General features: G+C 45.8%; 1 protein-coding gene across 2 annotated transcripts in view; it reads right to left on the bottom strand.

Annotated features, from left to right (window-relative positions):
• The window catches only part of LOC148891953 (phospholipid phosphatase-related protein type 4-like), a 76,406-nt gene extending 56,691 nt beyond the window's left edge, over nucleotides 1-19,715 (bottom strand). Inside the window, exons 1-2 of one of the 2 annotated variants that reach the window (XM_089007464.1) lie at nucleotides 19,298-19,715; nucleotides 6,454-6,639 (exon numbers count right to left, since the gene is read on the bottom strand). In XM_089007464.1, coding sequence (XP_088863590.1) covers nucleotides 6,454-6,639; nucleotides 19,298-19,378 — 267 coding nt within the window. In that variant the 5' untranslated portion in view covers nucleotides 19,379-19,715. The remainder of the gene's footprint in view (nucleotides 1-6,453; nucleotides 6,640-19,297) is intronic. The other variant, XM_089007465.1, reaches the window with a different exon arrangement.
• Nucleotides 19,716-27,446: the final 7,731 nt, after the last annotated feature.

Here is a 27,446-nt window from a genome sequence, read left to right as displayed (position 1 = left end):
CAACGCTCATCTCCGCTCCATGAAATCGAAAACACGCCAGCTTGAAAGACTTTATCGGAGAATCAGACTCACTGTTCACAAAGATATGTACACCGTTTTCTCTCTCCAAGAACAGTATCTCTCAAGCTAAATCACAATACTACTCTGCACTCATTGAATCAAATACTCCATATATATACTGGAGTATTTCCAGTATTAATGTAGCCACAAGAGGGCACAAGCCAGTGTCTTATTGTGCCGGTCCCAAGCCCGGATGAATACAGAGGGTTGTGTCAGGAAGGGCATCCGACTTAAAAATATTTGCAAAAACAAATATGCGAATCAAACCTCTGAATCTCATACCGGATCGGTCGAGGCCCGGGTTAACAACATTGGGACTGTTGACCTTCAGGGTGCTCGTGGAAAATTGACTACTGTTAGTCGAAGAAGGAGAGGAGGGAGGTGTGCCCGGCGGAAAAGAGAGAAATGGAACGTCAAGAGTATAGAACTAAGAGTAGGAACTTTGAATGTAGGAACAATTTCACTTTGCTGCTGTGAAATGTAAATTTCTCCACTGTGAGACTAATAAAGGCAAATCCAATCCAATCCAATCCAATCCAATGACAGGTAAAGGTCGAGAGCTGGTTGACATGATGCAGAGAAGGAAGGTAGAAATACAGTGCGTCCAGGAGACCACAGTGGAAAGGGAGCAAGGCTAGAAGTTTAGGTCAGGGTTTAAGTTGTTCTATCATGGTGAAGACAGAAAGAGAAATGGAGTTGGGGCTATATTAAAACAGGAGTTTGTTAGGAATGTCTTAGAAGTAAAAGGAGTATAAATTAGAATGATAAGTCTGAAGCTAGAAATTGAAGGCGTGATGTTCAATGTTGTTTGTGGGTATGCCCCACAAGTAGGATGTGAGCTGGCGGAGAAGGAGAAATTTTGGTTGGACTTTGATGAAGTCATACAGGACATCCCGAGAAGTGAGAGGGTTGTAATTGGTGGAGACTTCAATGGACATGTTGGGGCAGGAAACAAAGATGATGAGGAGGTGAGGGGCAGGTTTGGACACTAGATGTGGAACGCTGAAGGACAGATGGTGGTTGACTTTTGTAAGAGAATGGAAATGGCTATTGTGAATACTTTCTTTCAGAAGAGACAGGAACATAGGGTGACCTATAAGAGTGGAGGCAGAAGTACACAGGTAGACAACATTTTGTGTCAACAGAGTCATCTAACGGAAATCAGTGACTGCAAAGTAGTGGTTGGTGAGCGTGTAGCCAGACAGCATAGGGTGGTGGTGTGTAGGATGACGCTGGCAGTGAGGAAGATGAAGAAACCGAAGACTGAAGTGAGGACAAAATGGTGGAAGTTGACAAAGGAAGAGTGTTGCATGACATTTAGGAAGGAGGTAAGACAAGCACTGAGATGGGCAAGAGGTCCTTCCAGATGACTGGCAAACTACAGCAAACATAAACAAAGACACAGTTCAGAAAGTACTTGGTGTATCTAGTGGAAGTAGTGGAGGTAGATAAGGAGACTTGGTGGTGGAATGGGGAGGTGCAGGAGTGTATACAGAGAAAGAGGTTAGCAAAGAAGAAGTGGGACACTGAGAGGACGGATGAGAGTAGACAGCAGTACAAGTAGATGCAGCGCACGGTTAAAGTAAAGGTGGCAAAGGCCAAACAAGAGGCCTATGATGACTCGTATGCTCGACTGGACAGCAAGGAAGGTGAGACTGATCTTTACAGCCTGGCGAGACAGAAAGACAAAGATGGTAAGGACCCGGAGCAGATTCGGGTGATTTAGGATAGAGATGACAATGTATTAACAGGTGCCAGTAGTGTGATGGCAAGATGGAAAGAGTACTTTGAAGAACTGATGAATGAGGAAAATGAGAAGGAACAAAGAGTAGAAGACGTGACTGTTGTGGACCAAGACGTAGCAAACATTAGCAAGTATGAAGTGAGGAGGGCGCTGAAGAGGATGAAGGGGGGAAAGGTACTCGGGCCTGATGATTTACCCCTCGAGGTATGGAAGTGTCTTGGAGAGGTGGCGGTGGTGTTCATGACTGGGTTATTCAACAAGATCTTAGATGGTGAACAGGTGCCTGAAGAATGAAGACAAAGGGTACTTTGTGCCCATTTTAAGAACAAAGGAGATGTGCAGAGTTGTACTAACTACAGAGGAATAAAGTTGATGAGCCATTCAATGAAACTCTGGGAAAGAGTAGTTGAAGCTAGACTAAGAGCAGAAGTGAACATTTGTGAGCAGCAGTATGGCTTCATGCCAAAAAAGACTACGACAGATGCAGTGTTTGCTTTAAGAATGCTGATAGAGAAGTACAGAGAAGGTAAGAAGGAATTGCATTGTGTCTTTGTAGATCTGGAGAAAGCGTATGACAGGGTGCCCAGAGAAGAGCTGTGGTATTGCATGCTGAAGTCTGGAGTGACGGAAAAGTATGTCAGAGTGGTGCAAAACATGTATCATGACTGTAAGACAGTTGTGAGGTGTGCTGTCGGTGTGACTGAGGAATTCAAGGTGGAGGTGGGACAGGGGTCAGCTCTGAGCCCCTTCTTGTTTGCTATGTTGATAGACAGGCTGACAGACGATGTTAGACAAGAATCTCCTTGGACCATGATGTTTGCAGATGACATTTTGATCTCTAGCGAAAACAGGGGGCAGACAAACTAGAGATGTGGAGATATGCCCTGGAAAGGAGAGGAATGAAGATCAGTCGCAGCAAGACGGAATACATGTGTGTGAATGAGAGGGATCCAAGTGCAAGAGGGATGCTCCAGGGAGAAGAGATAAAGAAGGTGGAGGATTTTAAATACTTGGGGTCCAGAGCAATGGAGAGTGTGGAAAAGAGGTGAAGAAGCGTGTCCAGGCAGGCTGGAGCGGCTGGAGAAAAATGTCAGGCATGATGTGTGACAGAAGGCTTTCAGCTAGGATGAAAAGAAAAGTGTATGAAACAGTGGTGAGACCAGCTATGATGTTTGGACTGGAGACAGTGCCACTGAAGAAAATACAGGAAGCAGAGCTGGAGGTAGCAGAGCTGAAGATGTTGAGGTTTTCTCTGGGAGTGACCAGGTTGGATAGGATCAGGAATGAGGACATTAGAGGGACAACTCATATTCGAGGCTTTGGAGAGAAAGTCAGAGAGGCCAGACTGAGATGGTTTGGACATGTCCAGAGGAGAGAGACCGACTATATCGGGAGAAGGATGCTGAATCTTGAACTGTCAGGCAGGAGACCGAGAGGAAGACCGAAGAGGAGGTTTATGGATGTTGTCAAAGAGGACATGAAGGTAGCTGGCGTGAGAGAAGAGGATGCACAAAACCGGGATAGATGGATGACGTTGATTCGCTGTGGTGACCCCTGAGGGGAAAAGCCGAAAGGAAAAGATATATATATATATATATATATATATATATATATATATATATATATATATATATATATATATATATATATATATATATATATATATATATATATATATCTATCGATATTCTCGGGAGTCCGAAAAAATATCGATATAACCGGACTATCGATATATCCGATATCGATATAACGAGACTTTACTGTATATATATATATATATGTATACTTTGATTTTTATATAACTTTGATAGTTCAAAGGCAGAGTGTAGACTGCAAGGTTAAAATTCCCGTCAATCAGGCTCCACAAATAACCCACAGAAGCCATCTGTAATCTTGATGCAAAAAGCTATCAACCCAGCTAAACAGAACACAATTGATGAGGAACTAGGTCAAATTATCGCAGAGAAAGCACGTACAAGGTATCATTCCTCAAGATAGTCAAAGAAAAAGCCTACATTCGTCATCAAGTGTTTAATGCTGATGAAACCATCAAGCCATCGACCATCACAAAGGTAAATGAAATGACTTTATTATACAGTACCGTTTATTTCTTTAATTATAATACCATAGCACATTTATTATACATAAAATAATGTATAATTTGTGTAGTTTTAAGGCTTAGAAAATTAGAAAGTAGAAAATTATGTTTTATGGGGACCTGGGAATGGATTATTCTCATTTTAATGGTTTCTTATGGGAAATTAATTTTTGGGATCCACACTTTTCGCCTTACACACTCTGGGAACCAATTAAGTTCGTAAGCCAAGGTATAACTGTCTGTAGGCTCTCAGTCGTACAGGAGTGGTCCATCGAGGAAAAAGTTTCTTCAGCCGTCATCTGTACTTCTTTGAAGGTGTCAGACGTTTCGCTTCTTATCCAAGAAAAAACTTTGTCAGCAAACTAAAGTCTTACTGGTAGTTTAGGACATATATATATATACAGTAAAGTCTCGTTATATCGATATTCAAGGGAGTCCGAAAAAATATCGATATAACCGGGACTATCGATATATCCGACCCTGTTTGCATGTAATTTTCTCCGTGCGTGCATAGAAATAGTATCGATATAACCGGGACTATCGATATATCCGATATCGATATAACGAGACTTTACTGTATATATATATATATATATATATATATATATATATATATATATATATATATATATATATATATATATATATATATATATATCCCTACTGTCCAGACATGGCGGTGACGGACTCTGCTATGATAGGTACCTGCTCTCAGGTTGGGGGGAGCAGAGGACTACTCCCTGCAGCGCTCCACTGATAGTTCCTTTCGTTCTGACTAACGACTGGCCTGATTGCCCCATTTCGACCGGTATCACCTCATCAGTATTACTAATCCTATGTTGCCTAAGCAGGCTATTGTATGAACGATCCAAATTGAACCTCACCCCACCAAACCGGTTTAATGAAGGATTTAGTTGTTTTATGAAAATCGCTTCTTTTGCTCCCCTTTCAAACCATCGATGTTCTTTCGCTAAGATTTTAACCTCATTGTCGTCAAATGAGTGGTTGCTAGCTTTTAGGTGCATATGCACTGCCGATTGAGGCCCACTTGTATTATCCCTGCGATGTTGATAAAGTCTTTTTTTGAGAATTTGTTTCGTCTCCCCAATGTACTGCTCTTTACAATTTTCATTCTTACAATGTACTGAATAAACTACATTACTCTGCTTTTCATTTGGCAGCCTATCTTTTGGATGCAATAATTTTTGCCTTAAAGTGTTTATCGGTTTGAAATAAGTAGGAATTTTGTGTTGCCAAAGGACTCTGTAGTTTTTCAGAAACTCCTGCAATGTAAGGTACTGCTACTCCTCTCCTTTTTGTACCTTCATAATTTTTGGTTTCATTCCCTATTCTTTCTTTCTGACATTTGTTAAATGACCACTGAGGGTACCCAGTTTGTGAGTACTCTCCTGATATGTTTTGACTCCTTTTCTCTACCTTCAACGCTCAAGGTATAACTGTATATTCATCATTTAGTGACGAAATTGATAATCTTAAAACATATTTTAAAGTGACAACCAATGATTAGAAGAGTTGTACTTAACCTTGTTGGAGGTACCGAACCCCACCAGTTTCATATGTGCATTCACCGAACCCCTGTTGCTTGAAAAATAAAATGTTTTTTTCGAGACAGATATGTCATTTATTGCTATACAAAATCAGCCGTGCATGATCATCACCTTGTTCAAATAACAAAACCAACACAATGCATAAACTTTGCTAAGAGGTACAAATCCAAGAGCAGGCAGAATGGCCCTTCTAGCTCTCTTCACCGTGAATTCAGCAATTGTTGTGTTCTTGTATTCCCCGTCTCCATGCAGCTTGAAGAAGTGTTCCTTTAGTTTTGCTGGTGCTAGACTCGAGTTGCTCAACTTGGCACTGATGAGAAGGTTTTTTAGCCGTCATCTGTCCTTCTTTCTCAAAAAGTCGATGGACCACTTTTGGACACAGACGTCAACTTGGCATTGCAAATCATGCAGATAGGACGCTCACTCCCATCACCTTCCGTGATCCATGAGAATCCATGTTGTACATATTCATCTGACCACTTTCTTCTTTTTCCTGACACAGTAGTATGGATAAAACATAAAAACGACGTACTACAACGACAGTCACACGTTGATTACTGGTAGCTACTGGCTAGCCTGTTCATTCATTGTGAATGGGCGATGCAGCAGCAGTCTAGTCACTCGACGAGCCGGCCTCTCTGACTAGCTGGCCTCTCTTCCTCTCTCTCTGTATTCATTTTTTCTGATTTGGTACGCTTCTGACTCTAACTGCCCCCACGATTTCCTGTGGTATTTCTCTGTTTCGTCTGGAGCTCTACCGATTGCGACGAAACGACCTCTGGGGCCGGACGGAATGTTCCGTTTCCATAATTAAAGGAAGTGTGTCGCGGAGGCTCTGCCGAACCCCTGAGATCGACTCATCGAACCCCAAGGGTTCGAATGAACCCAGCTTAAGAACCAGTGCATTAGAATGTTGGATGACAAAATCAATTACAAATGAGCCAAGGAGCGAAATACAGTACAGTGACGAAAGATGTACTCACAGTCGCAGTGGGAATGGCAAATGCCAAGCCGAAGAGCAGAGGCAGAGGACAAACTTCTTTTTGGGGTATGATGTAGGGCAGTGAAAGTGTTTTGTCATTACAGCTGTAGCCATAATGCACTGGCTGGAAAATATCTGTTAGCTCCAGGAAATAGAGACTGATTACCGATAGGGCCAGAATAGGCAGCTAAAGAAAAGACAGACAAACACACACACAAAGAAAAAGGAAATTAATTAAATGATATAAAATGTATATATACTCAACTCACAGTATGTTGCCAAACATTCGAACAACAGTGCCTTGGCAATTGCGAAGATGGTGTCAGAGTGATGGTATCAGGTATGCTGCCTCTCAGCATCCTGAAATGTGCTTATGCACACATACATTTATTTATATAGAAACAGGTAACATCTGACTTATTACCGGCTCGACCTCCGACCACCCGTATTTACAACCACGACCACCAGAACCTATTTTTTTTTTTATTCTACGCCTGACACCGCAACGCGCTAGCTGCCTGGCAGTGCGTATGACAAATTTGTCCAGCAAGCCTGCATCTCGCAAAGCAATTGACCGAGTGATGGCATCGGAGGGGAGAGTGTCCACCGACGCCGGCCGCGGTGCGGCAAGGACTAGAACCGAGGCGGGTGGGCCTTGGCGCTTGGGCGTGCGGGACCACCGTTACGAGAACGGGGGGAGTCCCCCACCGGCAGCTGCGGCCCAGACTAGAGCCGACGTGGGTGGGCGTGGGGGCTCTGGATCACTGCAACGAAAACGCCGTGTTGGGCCCAAAATTCTCTGTGCTCCATTGTGTGCTGGCCTTGTAGTCACACACAGAGAGGTGTTAATAAAAGTCCAATACCCAAGAGGTACATGCAGATAACCATACCTGAAGCACTGGAAACTTCCAAACAAAGGCTCCAGGCCTTGTCCAGTCGCCTAAAGAGGTACACGAAAGACAATGAGGCCAGAAGAATAAACAGGCTGTTCGCAACACAACCTGCGAAAGTGTACGCTCAGTGGCAGGGTTCTAACAGCAGAGCAGACCCTCCAAAGCTGGAAACTGAAAGATACTGGAAAGGCATATGGGAGAAGGAGGTCGCACATAACAGAAGTGGACAATGGACTCTGAAAGAGGAGCACAGCAACCTCCCTGAACAGTACCCAGTTGCCATCACAGCGGCAGATATACAAGAAAGCGTCTCAGGTATGAATAACTGGACGGCACCAGGCCCGGATATGGTTCGTCAGCAAACTAAAGTCTTACTGGTAGTTTAGGCCATATATATATATATATATATATATATATATATATATATATATATATATATATATATATATATATATATATATATATATATATATATATATATATATCCCTACTGTCCAGACATGGCGGTGACAAACTCTGCTATGATAGGTCCCTGCACTCAGGTTGGGGGGAGCAGAGGACTACTCCCTGCCACTCCACTGATTGTTCCTATTGTTCTGACTAGCGACTGGCCTGAATGCCCCACTCCCACCGGTATCGCCTCATCAGTATTCCTAATCCTATTTTGCCTAAGTAAACTGTAGTACGAACGATCGAAATTGAACCTCACCCCACCAAACCGGTTTAATGAAGGATTTAGTTATTTTATGAAAATTGCTTCTTTTACTCCGCTTTCAAACCATCGATGTTCTTTCGCTAAGATTTTAACCTCATTGTCGTCAAATGAGTGGTTGCTAGCTTTTAGGTGCATATGTACTGCTGATTGAGGCCCACTAGTATTATCCCTGCGATGTTGATAAAGTCTTTTTTTGAGAATTTGTTTAGTCTCCCCAATGTACTGCTCTTTACAATTTTCATTCTTACAATATATTGAATAAACTACATTACTTTGTTTTTCATTTAGCAGCCGATCTTTTGGATGCACTAATTTCTGCCTTAAAGTGTTTATCGGTTTGAAATAAGGAGGAATTTTGTGTTGCCAAAGGACTTCAGAAACTCCTGCAATGTAAGGTACTGCTACTCCTCTCCTTTTTGTGTCTTCAGAATTTTTGGTTTCATTCCCTAGTCTTTCTTCCTGACATTTGTTAAATGCCCACTGAGGGTACCCACAGTTTGTGAGTGCTCTCCTGATATGTGTTGACTCCTTTTCATTACCTTCAATGCTTGTTGGTATTAGTTTAGCCCTATGCTGGAGGGTTCTGATAACTCCTAGTTGGTGTTGTAAAGGGTGGTTAGAATCAAAAAGTAAGTATTTATCAGTGTGCATAGCCTTCCTAAAGACTTCTGTTTTTAATGCTCTGCCCTCTTTTATGATTACTTTAGAATACAAAAAGGCTAGTTGGTTCTCTTTAATGTCCTCACGAGATTTAATGTTGATGTCTACCGAGTTGAGATGATCTGTAAAGGATTGTTTTTTAATTATGACAAAAGTATCGTCCACATATCTAAACCAATGTCTAGGTTTTGTCCCCAGGAAGGATGTAAGGGCCTATTTCTCCATCTCTTCGATGTACAGATTAGCCACTATGGGTGAGACTGGTGAGCCCATAGCACAACCATGAATTTGTTTGTAGAATTATTCCCTAAATTGGAAATACGTAGTATGAAGGCAGATTTCCAATAATTGGCAGATGTGGTCCGGTTTAAATTTGGTTCTTTCATGCAGAGAAATGTCCGCCAGCAGTCTCGTCCTCACAACTGATACTGCTGCTGGGGTAGGGACAGATGTAAAGAGAGAAGTCACATCGTAAGATGCCGATGTTTCCTCAGGTTCCAATATGAGGCCTTTGATCCTCTCTAGAAACCCTGTGGGTTTCTCTACGTGATATTCTGTGTTACCAACCAACGGAGCTAAGATAGTATTTAAATATTTGGCTACATTGTATGTAGAGGAGTCAATGCTACAAACAATGGGTCTGAGGGGGAACCCTTCTTTATGTATTTTTGGTAGGCCATAGATACATGGTGTGGCCTCTCCCAGGTATAATCTAAAATACATCTGTTTGTCTATATGTTTACCTTTCTCTAACTTTTAGAGAGTCTATCAGTTATTTCTTGTATATATTGGAAGGGTCCCTTTTTAGTTGCTCATAAGTGTCACGTTTTGCGAGGTGGTGATGGCGGGTGCGGATCCCAAAAAGCAGGCAGGAGGGAGCAGGAGGTTGTTTGATAAATTGTATTAAAATAAAGGTTAGCTGGAACAAATTGTAAAACATCAAAATGATCTGAACAGAAAAAAAGGATCAAGAGAAAACCAAGTGTAAAAGTCCGTCAAGGTTAAACAAACATGCACAGCATACATGCAATTGCAAACAAAGCATGCAACAAACAGCATACAATGACATTTAACAATTACCCGACACAGAATGGTCGTGCCAGATGTCCTTTTGAATGTGACTGATTGGAAACGACCGGCACCTGTGCAGGTGCAGGCGGGGTCGCCAACCAGATTAGGACAGTACCCCCCCTTCAAGGGACTGCTTCCAGAAGTCCCAACAGTCTCCCAAAAGGTCCAACTCGCCTGGAAACGATGGTGGAGACGGCAACCGTTGCCTCTCCAGCATATGATGGGTGGCGGCCTGAGGGGAACGGGACTCAGCCTGGGGTGGACGAAGACGCGGCACGGATCGTCGTGGGCGTGAGTGCAATCCCTCTCGCACGTTCACGCGATGACGCATGGGACGTCGTGGACGTTGCACTGACAGGCGCAGAGTGACACCCTGGACGGCCGGATGGGAACGGGTCTCGACCAGATGTTGGCGTGGACGTTACGGCTCGTCGAGTGACGCAATTCAAACTCGACGAGCCGTGGGCTAACGTGGACGCGAACCGCCCGGCACCGGGGAAACGAGACCAGTCCTTAGCCGCTTCGGGATCCAGCGATGAGTGGGGTCTCGGACTTACGTGGAACGCGGACGTTGCACGGCTCGTCGTGGATGTGACTCAATTCAAACATGCACGACGACAGCGTGGCTGGACGTGGGCGTGCACTGCCAGACACCCAGTGTCACCCTCGACGGCCACCTGGAAGGAGGTCTCGGCCGGACGTTGACGTGGACGTTCTGGCTCGTCGAGTGACACAATTCAAACTCGACGAGGCATGGGCTAACGTGGACGTAGCGTTGCCAGCCACAGGGTGGAAATGAGACGGGTCCGTTGTACCTGCGGGATCCGATGGTTGGTCGGGTAATTCTGTCACGTTTTGCGAGGTGGTGATGGCGGGTGCAGATCCCAAAAAGCAGGCAGGAGGGAGCAGGAGGTTGTTTGACAAATTGTATTGAAATAAAGGTTAGCAGGAACAAAATGTAAAACATCAAAATGATCTGAACAGAAAAAAAAGTATCAAAAGAAAACCAAGTGTAAAAGTCCGCCAAGGTGAAACGAACACATGCACAGCATACAATGCATGCAATTGCAAACAAAGCATGCAACAAACAGCATACAATGACATTTAACAATTACCCGACACCGAATGGTTGTGCCAGGTGTCCTTTTGAGTGTGACTGATTGGAAACGACCGGCACCTGCGCAGGTGCAGGCGGGGCCGACAGCGCCATCCGTTGGTCGCCAACCAGATCATGACAATAAATGGAAGAATCACTGATTAACCTATTTATTTTGTCTTCATAATCCGGTGTGTTGAGAAGCACTGTACACATACCCTTGTCTGTTGGCAAAATAGTCATATTTTTATCATTTTGTAGAGTAGTTAACGCCTTTCTTTCTTCTAATGTTATGTTGGACGGAGGTGGTTTGGCACTTCTAAGAAGGGCTGATATTTTAATGCGCAGATCATCTGCCTCTGCATAGGAAAGTTTATATTTAATAGCCGATTCAGTAGCTGTGATGTAGTCTATTGTAGGTATTGTTTTAGGAGTTACTGAGAAATTTAAACCTTTTGTTAGTCCCGCCTTTTCTGTCTCTGAGATATCTCTGTTTTACACATTTTTGATCCAATTCTCCCTTGAAATCTGCTCATACCTAATTTTTCCCGTGTTTACAAGTAGCTGTGATTGTTTCTGTAAAAGTAATTTTTGAAATTTATCCCTTTGTCTCTCTTTGGTTTTGCTGTGGTGCCTCATGTATCTGGATTTGGTAAATTCGCACACTTCCTGATACATTTTGTGGGTAAATTCAGTTTGTAATCGTTGATAATAAGTTTCTATTTCTGACTGTTTCTTTTTTATCTTGATGTTAAGTCTCGTAAATTTAGTATTTTCCTAGTATAATTTTTGCATTTTATCGGCTAAGTATCCAAGTTCCAGGAGTGCTTGCTTCAAGCATTTAGGAATTAACCGGCTCTGTCTACATCTAAGATTGAATCTGAGGTGGTTCTTTAAGTCAGCTAATTTAAAAGTGGCCTTTTCTAAGTTACGTACCAGCATAAGGATGTCTCTCCAAAAGTTGGCAGCCATACGTCTGTGTAAGCTCTCAGTAATACAGGAATGGTCCATCGATGAACAGGTTTCTTCAGCCGTCATCTGTATTTCTTTGAGGGTGTCGGACATTTCGCTTCTTATCCAAGAAACTTCGTCAGCAAACTGACTAGTAGTTTAGGCCCTATATATATCCCTACTGTTCAGACATGGCGGTGCCGGACTCTTCTATGATAGGTCCCTGCTCTCAGGTTTTCACCGTTTCATCGATGGACCACTCCTGTACGACGGCTGAAGAAACCTTTGCATCGAGTCCTCAAAGGGTGCAGTTCCTTCCAACTATCGGCCAATAACTTGTCTCTCTACAACATGGAAGATCATGTCAGGCATCATTGCGGCCAAGATAAGTGGACACATGGAACAATACACAGAGAGGCATTGGTAGAGATACCAGAGATGGCAAACATCAGCTGCTGTTTGACAGAACAGTCGCACAAGACTGCAGGTCCCGACATACCAACCTGTGCACAGCCCAGATTGATTACAAGAAAGCATATGACTCGATGCCACACACATGGATCACTGAATGCTTGGAGTTGACAACAGGACCCTGAGAGCCTTCGTTGCAAACTCGATGAGGATATGGAAAACCACACTTGAAGCCAATGGCAAGCCACTAACGCAAGTGCCCATCAAATGTGGCATAGCATTGAACCCCTTCAGCCAAATATTCGCCAAGACAGGCTATGTATACCGCCTCAGAAATTGAGATACGATCAGTCACCTCCCCTACATGGATGACATAAAGCTGTATGCTAAGAGCGAAAGGGACATACACTCTGTCATCCACACAATCATGATCTAAAGCAGTGACATCGGGATGACATTCGGGCTTGAGAAATGTAGTCTGATGGTGACTAAGAGGGGCAAGGTAGTCCACATTGAAGGGGTCTCACTCCATGCAGGAACAATAGCAAACATTGAAAACAGCTACATGTGCCTCGGTATACCACAAGCCAATGGCAACCTCGAACTAGCAACAAAGAAAGCGGCTACCACCAAATACCTCCAGCAGGTGAGGCAAGTCCTAAGAAGCCAGCTCAATAGCAAGAACAAGACCCGGGCAATAACCAGCTATGCCCTGCCAGTGATCAGATACCCTTCAGGAATAATAAGGTGGACAAAGGAAGAGAGTCAAACCATGGCGGGTTCCATCCCAAGTCCAGCACCCTGAGACTGTACACAAGCCGTAAGGAAGGAGGCCGGGGACTAGTGAGTGTGAGAGCCACTGTCCAGGATTAAACATCCAAGCTCCATGAATACATCAAAGAGAAGGCTCCAATGGATGATGTATTCAGAGAATGTCTCAGACAATGGGGAACAGAGGATGAGGTGCTGGATGAGGGACAATCATGGGAGGAAAAGCCCCTACACGATGTACCACTGAACCATAACTGAAGTGGCTGATCTCAAGAAGTCCTATCAGTGGCTAGGAGGGCTGGCCGAAAGGACAGCACAGAGGCACTCATCTTGGCTGATCAAGAGCAGGCCCTGAACATCAGAGCCATAGAGGCACAGATATACCACACCAGGCAAGAACCAAGGTGTACGTTGTGCAAAGAGGCACCTAAGACAATCCAACACATAACTGCAGGGTGTAAGATGCTGGCAGGGAAAGCCTACATGGAGCACCATAACCAGGTGGCTGGCATAGTTTACTGAAACATCTGTGCGGAGTATGGACTGGAAACCCCAAGGTCAAAATGGGAAACACCTCCCAAGGTGGTGGAGAATGACCGAGCAAAGATCCTGTGGGACTTCCAGATACAGACCGACAAGATGGTAATGGCCAACCAACCAGATATCGTGGTCATAGATAAAGGGGAAAGGAAAGCCGTTGTCGTGGATGTAGCGGTCCCGAGTGATGGAAACATCAGAAAGAAGGAACATGACAAAATGGAGAAATACCAAGGGCTCAGAGAGGAGCTGGAGAGAGCCTGGAAGGTAAAGGTGACAGTCGTGCCTGTGGTGGTCGGAGCACTCGGGGCAATGACCCCCAAACTCGACGAGTGGTTGCAACAGATCCCGGGAACAACATCGGATATCTCGGTCCAGAAAAGCGCAGTGCTGGGAACAGCACGGATACTGCGCAGAACCCTCAAGCTTCCTGGCCTCTGGTAGAGGACCCGAGCTGAAATGGTGGACAGACACCACCCTGGTGGGTGAGACGAGGATTTTTTATTTTATATATATATATATATATATATATATATATATATATATATATATATATATATATATATATATATATATATATATATATATATATATATATATACAGTAAAGTCTCGTTATATCGATATCGTTTATATTGATAATACTGCTTATTACGACACTATTTTCATTTCCCGTGCACATTTCTCGTCATTTTATGTATAATTACAGTAAAGTCTCGTTATATCGATATTCAAGGTAGTCCGAAAAAATATCGATATAACCGGGACTATCGATATATCCGACCCTGTTTACATGTAATTTTCTCCGTGCGTGCATAGAAATAGTATCGATATAACCGGGGCTATCGATATATCCGATATCGATATAACGAGACTTTACTGTCGTTCCGTTTAGTACGATTCGTGGTTTTTACAACAATCCGGTTACTACGGTGCTCTTTTTCATCTCCCGCCGGCCATTTTGCCATGTTTATATCGATACAAAAGATAGTTAAAGTGAATCGATATTTGCTTAGGGGTTTCTACACAGTACCACTATTATCGAAATCTGTATCGGTCGTGACTTGGTCACGTGACTTGGTTACGTGACCAGCTCCCGTGTCTTGCAGTGGAGCAGACGCCATATTGCTTCCGTCTTCAACCATAGCAAAACGAAAGAATTGTGACCTCGGAAGGAAATACAAGGCAATCGTGGCTGTTGAGGAGAATCCAACTCGAAATTAAAGCCAAGTATGCTTCAGAAGATTCCCACAATGACGAGGATGACGAGGATGAACAACCAACAAAGACACAAGTGTTGCAAGGTGTTACGGACGTACAATCTTACTTAGAATCCAAAGAAAATGCATCAGGTTTTTTAGAAATGTTAAACACGATTGAATCGTTTGTGTTGAAAGGTGAAAATGGGAAGCAGAACAAGATTGAAGATTTTTTTTTTAAATTGCATACTGTCATAAGATGTAAGCGTTGCAGTTTCGCTGTTGCAGTGTTATGTAGATGTACACTGTACTGTACTGTTTATGAATGCAATCGTTTTTTTGCAACAATGTTTATTGTTTTGTCTGCTGAAGCGTGATGATTTTGAAAATGACTGTACATGCCATACTGTATTAAAGATCCCCCAGTCACGTAACCGGCTTCCGTGTTTCTGTCACAATTAAAAAAAAATTGTAGCATAGCTCACGTCTTTCATTACTGAAACATACTGTAATGCCCCTCAGCATGGGAAATGATGTGCACAGTCGCTGCTATAGCGGGTCGGTCTTTTTAATAACAAAACGTAGGGTAGGGTATACCTTCTTCTGGAAACGGGTCCCCGAAGGCAACCGCCGTATCCATGGAGTTGGCTTTGCTGTGAAGTCCCAACTGCTGCAATGCATTCCGGAATCCCCTATTGGCATCAATGAAAGGCTGATGACCTGCCGCATTCCCTTGGCAAAGGGACGCTTCGCTACACTCATCAGTGCTTACGCACCAACTCTGGATGCCAACCACATTGTCAAGGACGAGTTCTACAGAGCTCTGGACACCATCCTGCAGAAAACTCCTGCCACGGATAAGCTCCTCATCATGGGAGATTTCAATGCGAGGGTGGGCATGGAACATCTCGTGTGGAATAAAGTTATTGGCCAGCATGGAGTGGGAAAGATGAACACCAATGGCCTTCGGCTACTCTCCCTCTGTGCAGAGCATCACCTGGTCATTACTAACACCATCTTCCAAATGAAAGACAGGTTCAAGACCACTTCGCAGCACCCCCGCTCCAAACATTGGCACCTCCTGGACTATGTGATTGTCCATCAGAAGGACATACAGGATGTCCTTATCACCCGTGCCATGCGTGGAGCTGAGTGTTGGACTGATCACCATATGGTCAGATCCAAACTCCTTATACGCATACATCCCCGTCGTCCAAGGACAGCTCCCAATGGAAAGCTCTGCTGCACAGCACTGACCAACCGCACCATCAAAGCCAACCTTCAACGTCTCCTTGCCGAAAAACTCCACAAGATCCCACAGGAACCGGTCGACTGGCAAGCCCTGCGTCAGGCTATTTACAGCACAGCCTCAGAAGTGCTTGGACAGTCAAGGAGAAGACACCAGGATTGGTTCGATTTAAACTCGGATGAAATACAGTCCATTCTAAAAGCAAAACATGAGGCCCACAAGAGCAGCTCTTCTGTCCTGTCCCACTGTCCCCTGTCATGGAGGACTCCTGGTGGTTGCAGAAGGCACACGAGATCCAATATCTGGCAGACTGTAACAACACCCAGGGTTTCTACAATGCCATCCAAGACCTGTATGGCCCTAGAAAGCAAAAACTTTCTCCAGTGCAATCTGCTGATGGGTCTGTGCTCCTTAAGGACCGCCATGAGATCCTTGCTCACTGGGCAAACCATTTCGAGACCCTTCTCAACACCACCAACCCTGTCAACTCAAAAATGCTGGACAATCTTCCAGACCTGCCGCCAATCATGAGCCTCAACACCCGACCATCTTTTTCGGAGACCAGGCAAGCCATCATTAGCCTTAAGAACAACAAAAGTGCTGGACCTGATGGCATTCCTGCAGAAGTTTACAAACACTGAGGTGAAGGTGAAGAAGTCCAAGATGGCGCCCGAGTAGGCAGCCTCAGCAAGTGCTCTCATGAGCCTTGCTTTTTTTGGTTGTTTTTGTCTTGGTTTGTGTTTTCTTTTGTCACTTTGTGTTGTTGTGCGTCTTGTGGAACGGATACAGATTTTGTTTGTTTTTCAGCATTTTTGACCATGACATTCATCAAGGAGGAGACTGTGCTGAGCGGTTGCGCCTTTTCGGCAGCATGGATATGCCAGTACTGTTTTTGAATGGGAGGAATGTCGGAGCCATTCGACTGCCATCGCTGGACACCAAAGAGGCCATTGTGCTTTTTTGCACCTGTAATGGGCAGCATGTTCACAGCCCCGCTTTGTTTAGCGGAAAGGTCAGTGCTGTTGGACAGTCTGCGGCTGGATGGATGCATGGCTTGAGGAACCCGCGATAAGAAGAAAGGAGTGTCAGCGCAGAACGCCGATGCGTATGTGGAACTGTTGCGGCTTGGAATTGAAGCAGATTTATGTGGAACAGGAGATGTGAGACAATCTCTTTTCGTCAATGGATGCTACAGCTGCGTGTTTGCTTTCAACATTTAGCTTGTAGTCGACGTGCACATTCCACCATGATGTCCCTGATCCACTGGTGGAAAGACGCTTTGATCCTCTCCTCTTTCATCCAGAACTGCTTCATGTCATCACAAAGAGGGTAGAGCAAGTCCTGAAGAATGAATGTCTCTCTGTGTCTTTGTTTTGTCATATTGTCTCTATGCTGTCATATTATTTATTTAGTTTTTTTTTATTCTTTTGACTTCAAGACGGCGCCGCGAGAGTGGCTGCCTTTCCAGCAGCTCATGTATTTTGTTTTTCTACTTTCATTCCTTTCATCACTTTGCTGCTGTGAAATGTAAATTTCTCCACTGTGAGACGAATAAAGGCATATCCAATCCAATCCAATCTCCTCACGCACCGTCTGCACCTCCTTATACATAACATCTGGGAACACGGGAAGCTCCCACAGGACTGGAAGGACGCCAACATCATTGTAATCTACAAAAAGTAAGGGGACAAAACAGTGTGTGGGAATAGCCGAGGAATCTCTCTCCTCTCCACCGCAGGGAAATTTTTGTCCAAAATCATGCTCAGTAGGCTGGTCAAGCATCTCTCAGTCTGTGCTTCCAGAAACGCAGTGTGGTTTCCGGAAGACAAGATCCACCCCAGACATGATTATTGTATTAAGGCAGCTTATGGAGAAGAGCAGAGAACATCACCTGGACCTCTACATAGCCTTCATAGATCTCAACAAAGTATTTGACATCGTCAACCGTGAGTTGCTATGGAAGCACCTCTCCAAACTTGGGGTTCCACCCAAGTTTCTTTGCATCCTCCAGCAGCTGCATGACGGGATGCAAGCCAGAGTACTCTTCGGAGAGCTCCAGTCAGAGCTCTTTGGGGTGAACTCTGGGGTGAAGCAGGGCTGTGTCTTGGCTCCAGCGCTCTTTAATATCCTCCTTTCTGCCGTCACGTGCCTATTTCACAAAGGCATCGGACATGAAGATGGCATCCGCGTGGAGTACCGCCTCGATGGAAACCTCTTCAACATCAGACGGCTCCAGGCCCACACAAAGACAAATATCTGCCACATCTGCGAACTTCAGTATGCTGATGACTGTGCTGTACTAGCTCACAGCTCAGAATCTATGCAGCAGGCTCTCAATACCATTTCTAACTTGTACCATTATTTTGGTCTCCAGATCAACATAAAAAAACAGAGCTCATGTTCCAACCTGTGTCGCCAACTCCCACACCACCCAGCCTTCACATCAATGGCATTTCACTAAATATAGTGGATTATTTTACCTACCTTGGCTCCACTTTGTCCACCAATTGCTCCCTTGACATTGAAATACACAATCGTATAAATAAAGCTTCATCATCATTTGGACGTTTACGCAGCAGAGTCTTTATGAACCGAAACCTGAGAATTGGAACCAAGATTGCCGTATACAACGCAGTATGTCTGTCCACTCTCCTCTATGGGGCAGAAACATGGACCACATACCGCCGGCACTTAACTACCCTTGAGGTCTTCCACATCCGGAGCCCGCAGAAGATCCTTGGCCTGTCCTGGGAAGATCGAGTTCCCCACTCAGACATCATTCAGCGCATAAATTCCATCTGCATGGAAGCAGCAGTTGCACAAAAAAACACCTTTTATATATATATATATATATATATATACGCCTGACACCGCAACGCGCCAGCTGCCTGGCAATATATATATATATATATATATATATATATATATATATATATATATATATATATATATATATATATATATATATATATATATATATATGGCTGTGTGTGTGTGCGTATGCGTGTGTGTCTGTGTGTAAAATCAGAATCAATATTGATTTTGAAAAAAAACGTTGATGAAGGTTCATTTACTCAAATACAAATTTAATTACTTTCCTTCCTTAACAAACTGATATAATTGAATCACACCAGTAATTACATTTCTGTATTTTTTTTTACATTTCTCCAGTGTGACACTAATAACAGCTAATCTAATCTAATTATTATACGGTATATATTATCTGGCAGTCTGGCAATGTGACTGTTTTGATTCCAGAGATAGGTAGGGAGAGAGGTGATAGATTGACTCACCTCTACAAAATAAAAACATGGCAGCAGTGTAACGCTGTCCTTTGTTTCCCTTCCAAATTTCAGACGCTTCAATGTAGTCATTCCGTGCTGGATTCTGATTTCTTCCGTTGCCAGGAAACAAGACGCCTTGCTGAATCGCTATTTTAATACTGACAAAATTCTCCCGTTTCCCCACAAAATGTTGTCTCTTGCCTGTCGAATAATGTCCTGCGTTTTGGTTTTGGGTGTCCGAAATGCGTGTATCCGTTGCCCTACCAAGGTTCAATAGGATTGATATGACATCCGCCAAAATTCAAAACACGATCACCAAAGATAGCAATTCCTCAAGCCTACAGCACAAATGTGCAATAATACTCCCCCGACTGTGCTATAAAACACAGTGGTTAATTCGCGGCTCCCGAGCCACTAACCACGCACACACCCACACACACACGTACGCGCGCACATATACACGCGCATGTGCAAACAAGTGCAGCCTGTTGTATTATAATTTCACTTAAATACGGTTTCACCGCACCCTTATCCAGTGCGGTTAAAAGAAGGTATTTTACCTCTTTTCAAATCCCGACTTTTTCCGGTTTCCACACTTTAAGATGAGCAAATACAATCGATGTAAATATCAGACAAGATCTGCATTCCCATTCGGCTTTTCCCTTTGGGGCAACCACAGCGAATATCAGACAAATCACAAAAAAATTCAGATAAAATCCAGTTTTTAAAAAGTTATTGTTGGGTTTAAAAATGATCTTCCCCTTTGGTTCATGGCTCACGATTCAATTTGCAGCACCATTTGCCTAATTGCTGAAATTTCGGTGTTTTGCATTTCATCCACGTTCAAACTGTCACGTCTGCTGGAGGAGTGGTGGTGACAGGACTTAATGGACGAAGAAAAAATAGGAAGGGGTTGGATCCGAAATACACGATAGAGACAATAAGTTCAAGAAAGGTTTTTACTGAGACATGCAGGGCAAAACAGAAGGTAAGGCAACCAAATAGACGAACGGGACCATCCTGCGTACTCCTGACAGGGTAACAAAAGAGAATACACCGGCGAGGATCGAGCGAGAACGGGTGGCTTTTATAGCCAGAAGGCACAATCAAGGAAATGGGAATCAAGTGAGTGAGCCCGGAGAGCAGGGAGGGGAGAGGCGCGCACCTGACACCAAGGAGGATGTGACAGTGCCCCCCTCAACGGACCTGACAGCCCACCCGGTTTGGAGGGGTGAGCCGAGTGGAATGCTCGGGTGAGAGATGGGTCGAGGATCCAGGAGCGGAGAACCCACTGATGTTCTTCCGGCCCGTAGCCCTCCCAATCGACCAGGTATTGCAATCCCCTGCTCATGCGCCTTGAGTCCAATATCTCCCGCACTGTGTAGACTGGGTTGCCGTCCACCATCCGGGGAGGAGGTGGGGGGGCGGATGCCGGAGCTAGGGGGCTGGTTTCCACCGGCTTGAGGAGGGATACGTGGAAGCCCGGGTGGATCCTCATCGTGGGTGGCAGCCGGAGCCTAACCGAGACCGGGCTGAGGATGGTCTCGAAGGGGAAGAGACCCGTGAACCGTGGGTCCAGTTTGGGCGATGTCCCGGCCAACCGGAGGTCCCTCGTGGACAGCCACACCTCCTGCCCGACCTGGCGGCGACAACGATCCGCGATGTGTTGGTTCCGGGATGCCGTGTGCGACAGGACGGCTCTGGTCACCTTCCACACGTGATGGGCACGTCTAAGGTGGTGTTGGATAGACGGGACCCCCATCTGGTCCTCCTGGGTGGGGAACAGCAGCGGCTGATAACCACAGGCGGACATGAATGGGGACCGACCTGTGGCTGAGGAGACCAGGGTGTTGTGCGCGTATTCCACCCACGGCAAGTGGAGGGCCCACGACGCTGGACGATGGAGGCACACACACCATAGACCGCTTCCAGATCCTGGTTCTTGCGCTACGTCTGCCCGTTGGATTGGGGGTGGTCGTCAGACGACAAGCTCTCCAATGCCCCTATGGACCGACAGAAACGTTTCCATACCTGCGGTCCCCAGTTCGACACGATGTCCGCTGGGATCCCGTGGAGACGGACGACGTGGTTAACCAGGAGTTGGGCCGTCTCGATGGCGGACGGCAACCTGGTTAACGGAATGAAGTGGGCCGACTTGGAAAAGCGGTCCACCACAGTGAGGATGACCGTCTTGCCACGGGAAGGGGGGAGGCCCGTGACGAAGTCCAGGGAGATATGGGACCAGGGTCAGGAAGGGACCGGGAGTGGCTGGAGAAGTCCCGCCGGGAGTTGATGGGAGACCTTCCCGCGGGCACAGGCGGGACATGCCTTCACATAGTCCGCAATGTTCCTCCTGTACTCCGGCAACCAGAACCGCTGGGCGATGAGATGGATCGTCTTATTGACCCTCGGGTGACAGGCGACCCTGGATGCGTGTCCCCAGTGCAGCACCTCAGGGCGTAGTGCGGGGGGGACGAATAGGCGATCCACCGGGCAACCCTTGGGAATAGGGTTACCCCCTGGGCCTCTTGAAGCTTCTTCTCCACCTCCCACCTCAGGGCGCCCAGGATGTGTTGTGCCGGTAGGATGTTGGCGATGACCTCCTCCTTCTCTGCCGGCTCGTGAATGCGAGATAGGGCGTCAGGCCTAGTGTTCTGCAAACCTGGGCAGTAGGTGAGAGTAATGTTGAAGCGGCTCAGAAACAGTGCCCATCGGGCCTGCCACGAATTGAGTCTGTTTGCGGACCGAATGGCGGCCAGATTCTTATGATTGGTGAAAACGGTGAAGGGGTGTTTGGCCCCCTCGAGCGTGTGTCTCCACTCCTGCAGCTCCAGGATGACCACCAGCAGTTCCCGGCTCCCCGATTCGGAAAGTACTTGGTGTATCGAGTGGGAGAAAGGTAGATAAGGAGACTTGGTGGTGGAATGGGGAGGTGCAGGAGTGTATACAGAGAAATAGGTTAGCAAAGAAGAAGTGGGATACTGAGAGGACGGACGAGAGTAGACAGCAGTACAAGGAGATGCAGCGCACGGTTAAAGTAAAGGTGGCAAAGGCCAAACAAGAGCCTTATGTTGACTTGTATGCTCAGCTGGACAGCAAGGAAGGCGAGACTGATCTTTACAGGCTGGCGAGACAGAGAGACAAAGATGGTAAGGACTTGCAGCAGGTTCGGGTGATTAACGATAGAGATGGCAATGTATTAACAGGTGCCAATAGTGTGATGGCAAGATGGAAAGAGTATTTTGAAGAATTGATCTTCTTTTCCTTTCGGCTTTTCCCTTGAAGGGGTCGCCACAGCAAATCAGTGTCCTCCATCTTTAAAGGTTTGATCTGCATGTTTGTTTTGGCCAAGCTTTTATGAATGAGGAAAATGAGAAGGGACAGAGTAGAAGACGTGACTGTTGTGGACCAAGACGTAGCAAACATTAGCAAGGATGAAGTGAGGAGGGCGCTAAAGAGGATGGAGGGGGGAAAGGCACTCGGGCCTGATGATTTACCAATCGAGGTATGGAAGTGTCTTGGAGTGGTGGCGGTGGTGTTCCTGACTGGGATATTCAACAAGATCTTAGATGGTGAACAGATGCCTGAAGAATGGAGACGAAGTGTACTTGTGCCCATTTTTAAGAACAAAGGAGATGTGCAGAGTTGTACTAACTACAGAGGAATAAAATTGATGAGCCATACAATGAAACTCTGGGAAAGAGTAGTTGAAGCAAGACTAAGAGCAGAAGTGAACATTTGTGAGCAGCAGTATGGCTTCATGCCAAAAAAAGAGTACGACAGATGCAGTGTTTGCTTTAAGAATGCTGATAGAGAAGGTCAGAAGGAATTGCATTGTGTCTTTGTAGCTCTGGAGAAAGCGTACGACAGGGTGCCCAGAGAAGAGCTGTGGTATTACATGAGGAAGTTTGGAGTGACAGAAAAGTATGTCAGAGCGGTGCAAGACATGTATCATGACTGTAAGACAGTTGTGAGGTGTGCTGTCGGTGGGACTGAGGAATTCAAGGTGGAGGTGGGACTCCACCAGGGGTCAGCTCTGAGCCCCTTCTTATTTGCTATGGTGATGGACAGGCTGACAGATGATGTTAGACAAGAGTCTCCTTGGACCATGATGTTTGCGGATGACATTGTGATCTGTAGCGAGTACGGGGAACAGGTGGCAGAAAAACTAGAGATATGGAGATATGCCCTGGAAAGGAGAGGAATGAAGATCAGTCGCAGCAAGACGGAATATATGTCTGTGAATGAGAGGGATCCCAGTGCAAGAGTGATGCTACAGGTAGAAGAGATAAATAAGGTGGAGGATTTTAAGTCCTGGGGTCAACTGTCCAGAGACATGGAGAGTGTGGAAAAGAGGTGAAGAAGCGTGTCCAGGCAGGCTGGAGCGGCTGGAGAAAAATGTCAGGTGTGATGTGTGATAGGAGGGTTTCAGCTAAGATGAAAGGAAAGGTGTATAAAACAGTGGTGAGACCAGCTATGATGTTTGGACTGGAGACGGTGCCACTGAACAAGACAGGAAGCAGAGCTGGGGGTAGCAGAGCTGAAGATGTTGAGGTTTTCTTTGGGAGAAACCAGGGTTGGATAGGATCAGGAGTGAGTACATTAGAGGGACAACTCATATTAGAGGCTTTGGAGAGAAAGTCAGAGAAGCCAGACTGTGATGGTTTGGACATGTCCAGAGGAGAGAGACCGACTATATCGGGAGAAGGATGCCGAGAGGAAGACCGAAGAGGAGATTTATGGATGTGGTCAAAGAGGACATGAAGGTAGCTGGTGTGAGAGAAGAGGATGCACAAAACCGGGAAAGATGGAGGACAATGATTCACTGTGGCGACCCCTGTAGGGAAAAGCCGAAAGGAAAAGAAGTACTGAGAGAGTGTGTGTGTGTCTAAAACACAAAGCCCAACCGTGAGGCCAGAGCCTCTCTCACTAATACTGTGACCACTCAGCCTTTTGAACTTGTTTCTGTTGACTTTTTGCATCATGACAAATGTAAGGGTGGTTATGTATACGTGCTTGTGTTTGTAGACCATTTTACACGTTTTGCTCAAGCTTAAGCTACAACGTCCAAATCTGGCAAAACAGCTGCAGACAAAATATTTAATGACGATGCCTTAAAGTTTGGGTTCCCCCTTTGGCTTCACCATGACCAGGATGGTGAATTCGAAAATGCACTTTTTGTCCAACTAAAGGAATACTGTGGGGTTGCAGGTTCAAGGACAACTCCCTACCACCTACAGGGAAATGGATAAATTGAACGATTCACTCGAACACTGATCCAGATGTTAAAGACTGACAGAGAAAAAAAGAGTAACTGAACAAACTAGTTTATGCTTACAACTGTACCGAAAGTGAGCTGACAGGGTATTCTCCTCTTACTTACTTTATGGACGTTCACCATGTATATCAGTTGATATGTTGTTTAGTTTGACTCCAGACTCTCACCAGGGTGACACCAACCAGAAGGACTAAGTGAAGAAGTGGAAAAAGGGTATGGAGGAAGCATATGTGACCACTCGAGAAAAAATAACAAAAAAAGCTGCTGCGAGGAGTAAGTCTATTACAGTAAACTAAAATATTCTACCTTGTTGCACGGTGATCGTGCTTTAGTTCGTAACTTAACTCAGGTCCAGGCTGACCACAGAGAGACCACTGGGAGGATGTTATGCAGACAGTGGCTAGTCAAGTTAGCAGAGACATTCCAGTTTATGAGCTGAAACCTGAGAGGGGGAAGGGCAGATCTAGGATACTACACCGCAATCTCTTGCTGCCATGTGATCATTTGCCATTAGAGACTTCCCTACCCCGTCAAAGAAAAAGTCCACTCGGCAACGATCGAATAAGACGCCATAGATGGATTCAGAAGAGGATGATGATGAGGATGAGTATTATCCAGTGTTGCATTGCCAGAGCGCCCGACCAGACCCGCCAGAACTGCGGGACGTGAGCTTCATGGAGACAACCCATCATGATGACAACCAACCAGGGAACGAACTGCCGGAGACAGAGCCGGGAGCTGCAGAAGTTGACCAACCCACAGAGGGCAACATTGGTCTGGAAAATGATCCACCTGTGAAGGTGCTGTCACATCCTCGTCAGCACCAGGAGCGTACCCCCCCCCTCCTGTCTCATCCTCCTCTGCTCCTGGAGCGGGCCCCTCCCCGTCCTGCTCTCCGGACTCACTCGTCTGTTCCTCATTTCCTTAATTGGGCCTTCTGGCTATAAAAGCCACCCTTACTGTTCGATCTGCACCGGTGTATTCTCTGAAGTTCCCTGTCACCCAGCCGCGCGCAGGTCTGTTACTCTGTTCTCCTCAATTGCCTGATTTCCTGTATTACTTTATGTGTCTCAGTAAAGACTCTGTTTAAAGTTGCTGTCTCCACCGTGTATTTCGGATCCAACCCTTACTACTTCACGTCGTCCCTCGAGTCCTGTCACCACTCCTCGAGTGGACGTGACATAATACACCGGCCAACTATGGATCTCGCCGGTGGAGACAAATTCTTATCCGCCTTAGCCCATCAGGCGGAGCGTTCGAGCCAGCTGGCGCAAGCTATCGAGGAGAACCGCCTCATCGCGTACTGGCCGGCTCAACGCCTACAGGAAGTCGAGACACACCTCGCTACCCTGACGGCCCCTCCCTCCCGTGAGTAGTCGCGAGCTCTCTCTGCCACACCTCTCACGCTACGAAGGCGAACCCGGGCGCTGTGCTCAATTCTTGATGCAGGGCTCGCTGGTTTTTGAACAACAACCCTCCGCCTTCGTTAGCGATGAGGCTAAAGTGGCCTTCATCACTAGCCTGCTCACGGGCCAGGCCGAGTCATGGGTATTGGCCGTCCGGGAGTCCCAGCCCGAACTTTGCAGTTCCTACCCGGACTTTGTGGCCGAGCTTCGCCAAGTGTTCCACCACCCGGTCACAGAGTGTGAGGCTGAGGGACCCCTTCATGACTGTATGCAAGGAACGTGTTCGGCCGCTGAGTACTCCATAGATTTCCGCATCCAGGCTGCCCGGAGTGGCTACAACGATCGAGCGCTGAGAGGAGTGTTTCGTCGCGGGCTGAGCACCGCTCTCAAAGATGAGTTGATCACCCGCGACGCTGGCACCACCCTCAGCGAGATGATCGATGTAGTCATCTCCCTGGACCATCGCCTCCGGGAGCGGCAGCGGGAGCAAGGTACCTTTAGGTCGCCCTGCATGCGTAAACAACGGCGCTAAACGCAGCAAAATTTACAAGCTAGTCAGCGAATTACCTCAGATTTTAAGCCCTTGCTAAAACATATGGTGATCAAAATCAGTGAGAATCCTGGACCAAGTAAGGTGGCAAAACATATTACTTTTATACGGAATGGGAAAATGTGGAGCGCCATTTTCGGACTGTTCATGGAAAATACGACATTGACTTCCCGCCGAAAAGCCAGCTGAGAAAGAGAAAGGTGGACGAACTAAAATCCCAGTTGTCCGGACAGCAGTCAATTTTCCCTCAACATACTTCAAAAGCGAAAGCCGCCACCGAAGCATCGTTCCGAGTGAGTCACGCCATCGTTAAAAACAATAAGACGGAGAGATGGTAAAAGACGCATTCGTTGAAGCAGCTGACTCCTTGTTCCGAGACTTTAAAAATAAGGCAGAGATATTATCTTCAATCAAAGCTCTGCAGCTGTCAAGACATACAGTTACACGGCGCTGTGAAGCCATGGCTGAGGAATTAACCCAGCAAACGTGGAAAGACATCGTAGATTGTGAGTGTTCTCACTGCTGAAGTCCAGGGCTCATGGACAGTTCTGGAACTTACTCACAGAGGAAAAGTACCCCAACATGAGGAAATAGTTATTATGTGTGTTGTGCAATATTGGCTTATTCAGTTATGCAAGGTACATCAACATACTTTGTACATACAAAGAATCCTTAATACATTTGAAAATAATTATGTTTTGCATTTTTGTAGTATGTAGATCATTTTGACTTGGTTGTTTTTATAAGTAGCTCGTATGCTAAAAAAAGTGTGAGCACCCCAACTCCATATCAATTCGAGCCGTTTGCAAGTGATGAAACCGGAGAAGATCTGGACCGCAATGATCGTATCCCAGAAAATGCACAAGATGGCACACAGGCGGGGTTTCGTCCCGAGCTGAATATTGGACGCTTACAGAATGGTTT

Source organism: Hippocampus bargibanti, linkage group LG11 (genome assembly GCF_051943395.1).
Source record: "Hippocampus bargibanti isolate YZ-2025 linkage group LG11, ASM5194339v1, whole genome shotgun sequence".
Taxonomy (NCBI): Eukaryota; Metazoa; Chordata; class Actinopteri; order Syngnathiformes; family Syngnathidae; genus Hippocampus; species Hippocampus bargibanti.
The sequence above is the reverse complement of the archived record's forward strand: the minus strand, read 5'-3'. Positions and strand labels throughout refer to the sequence as shown.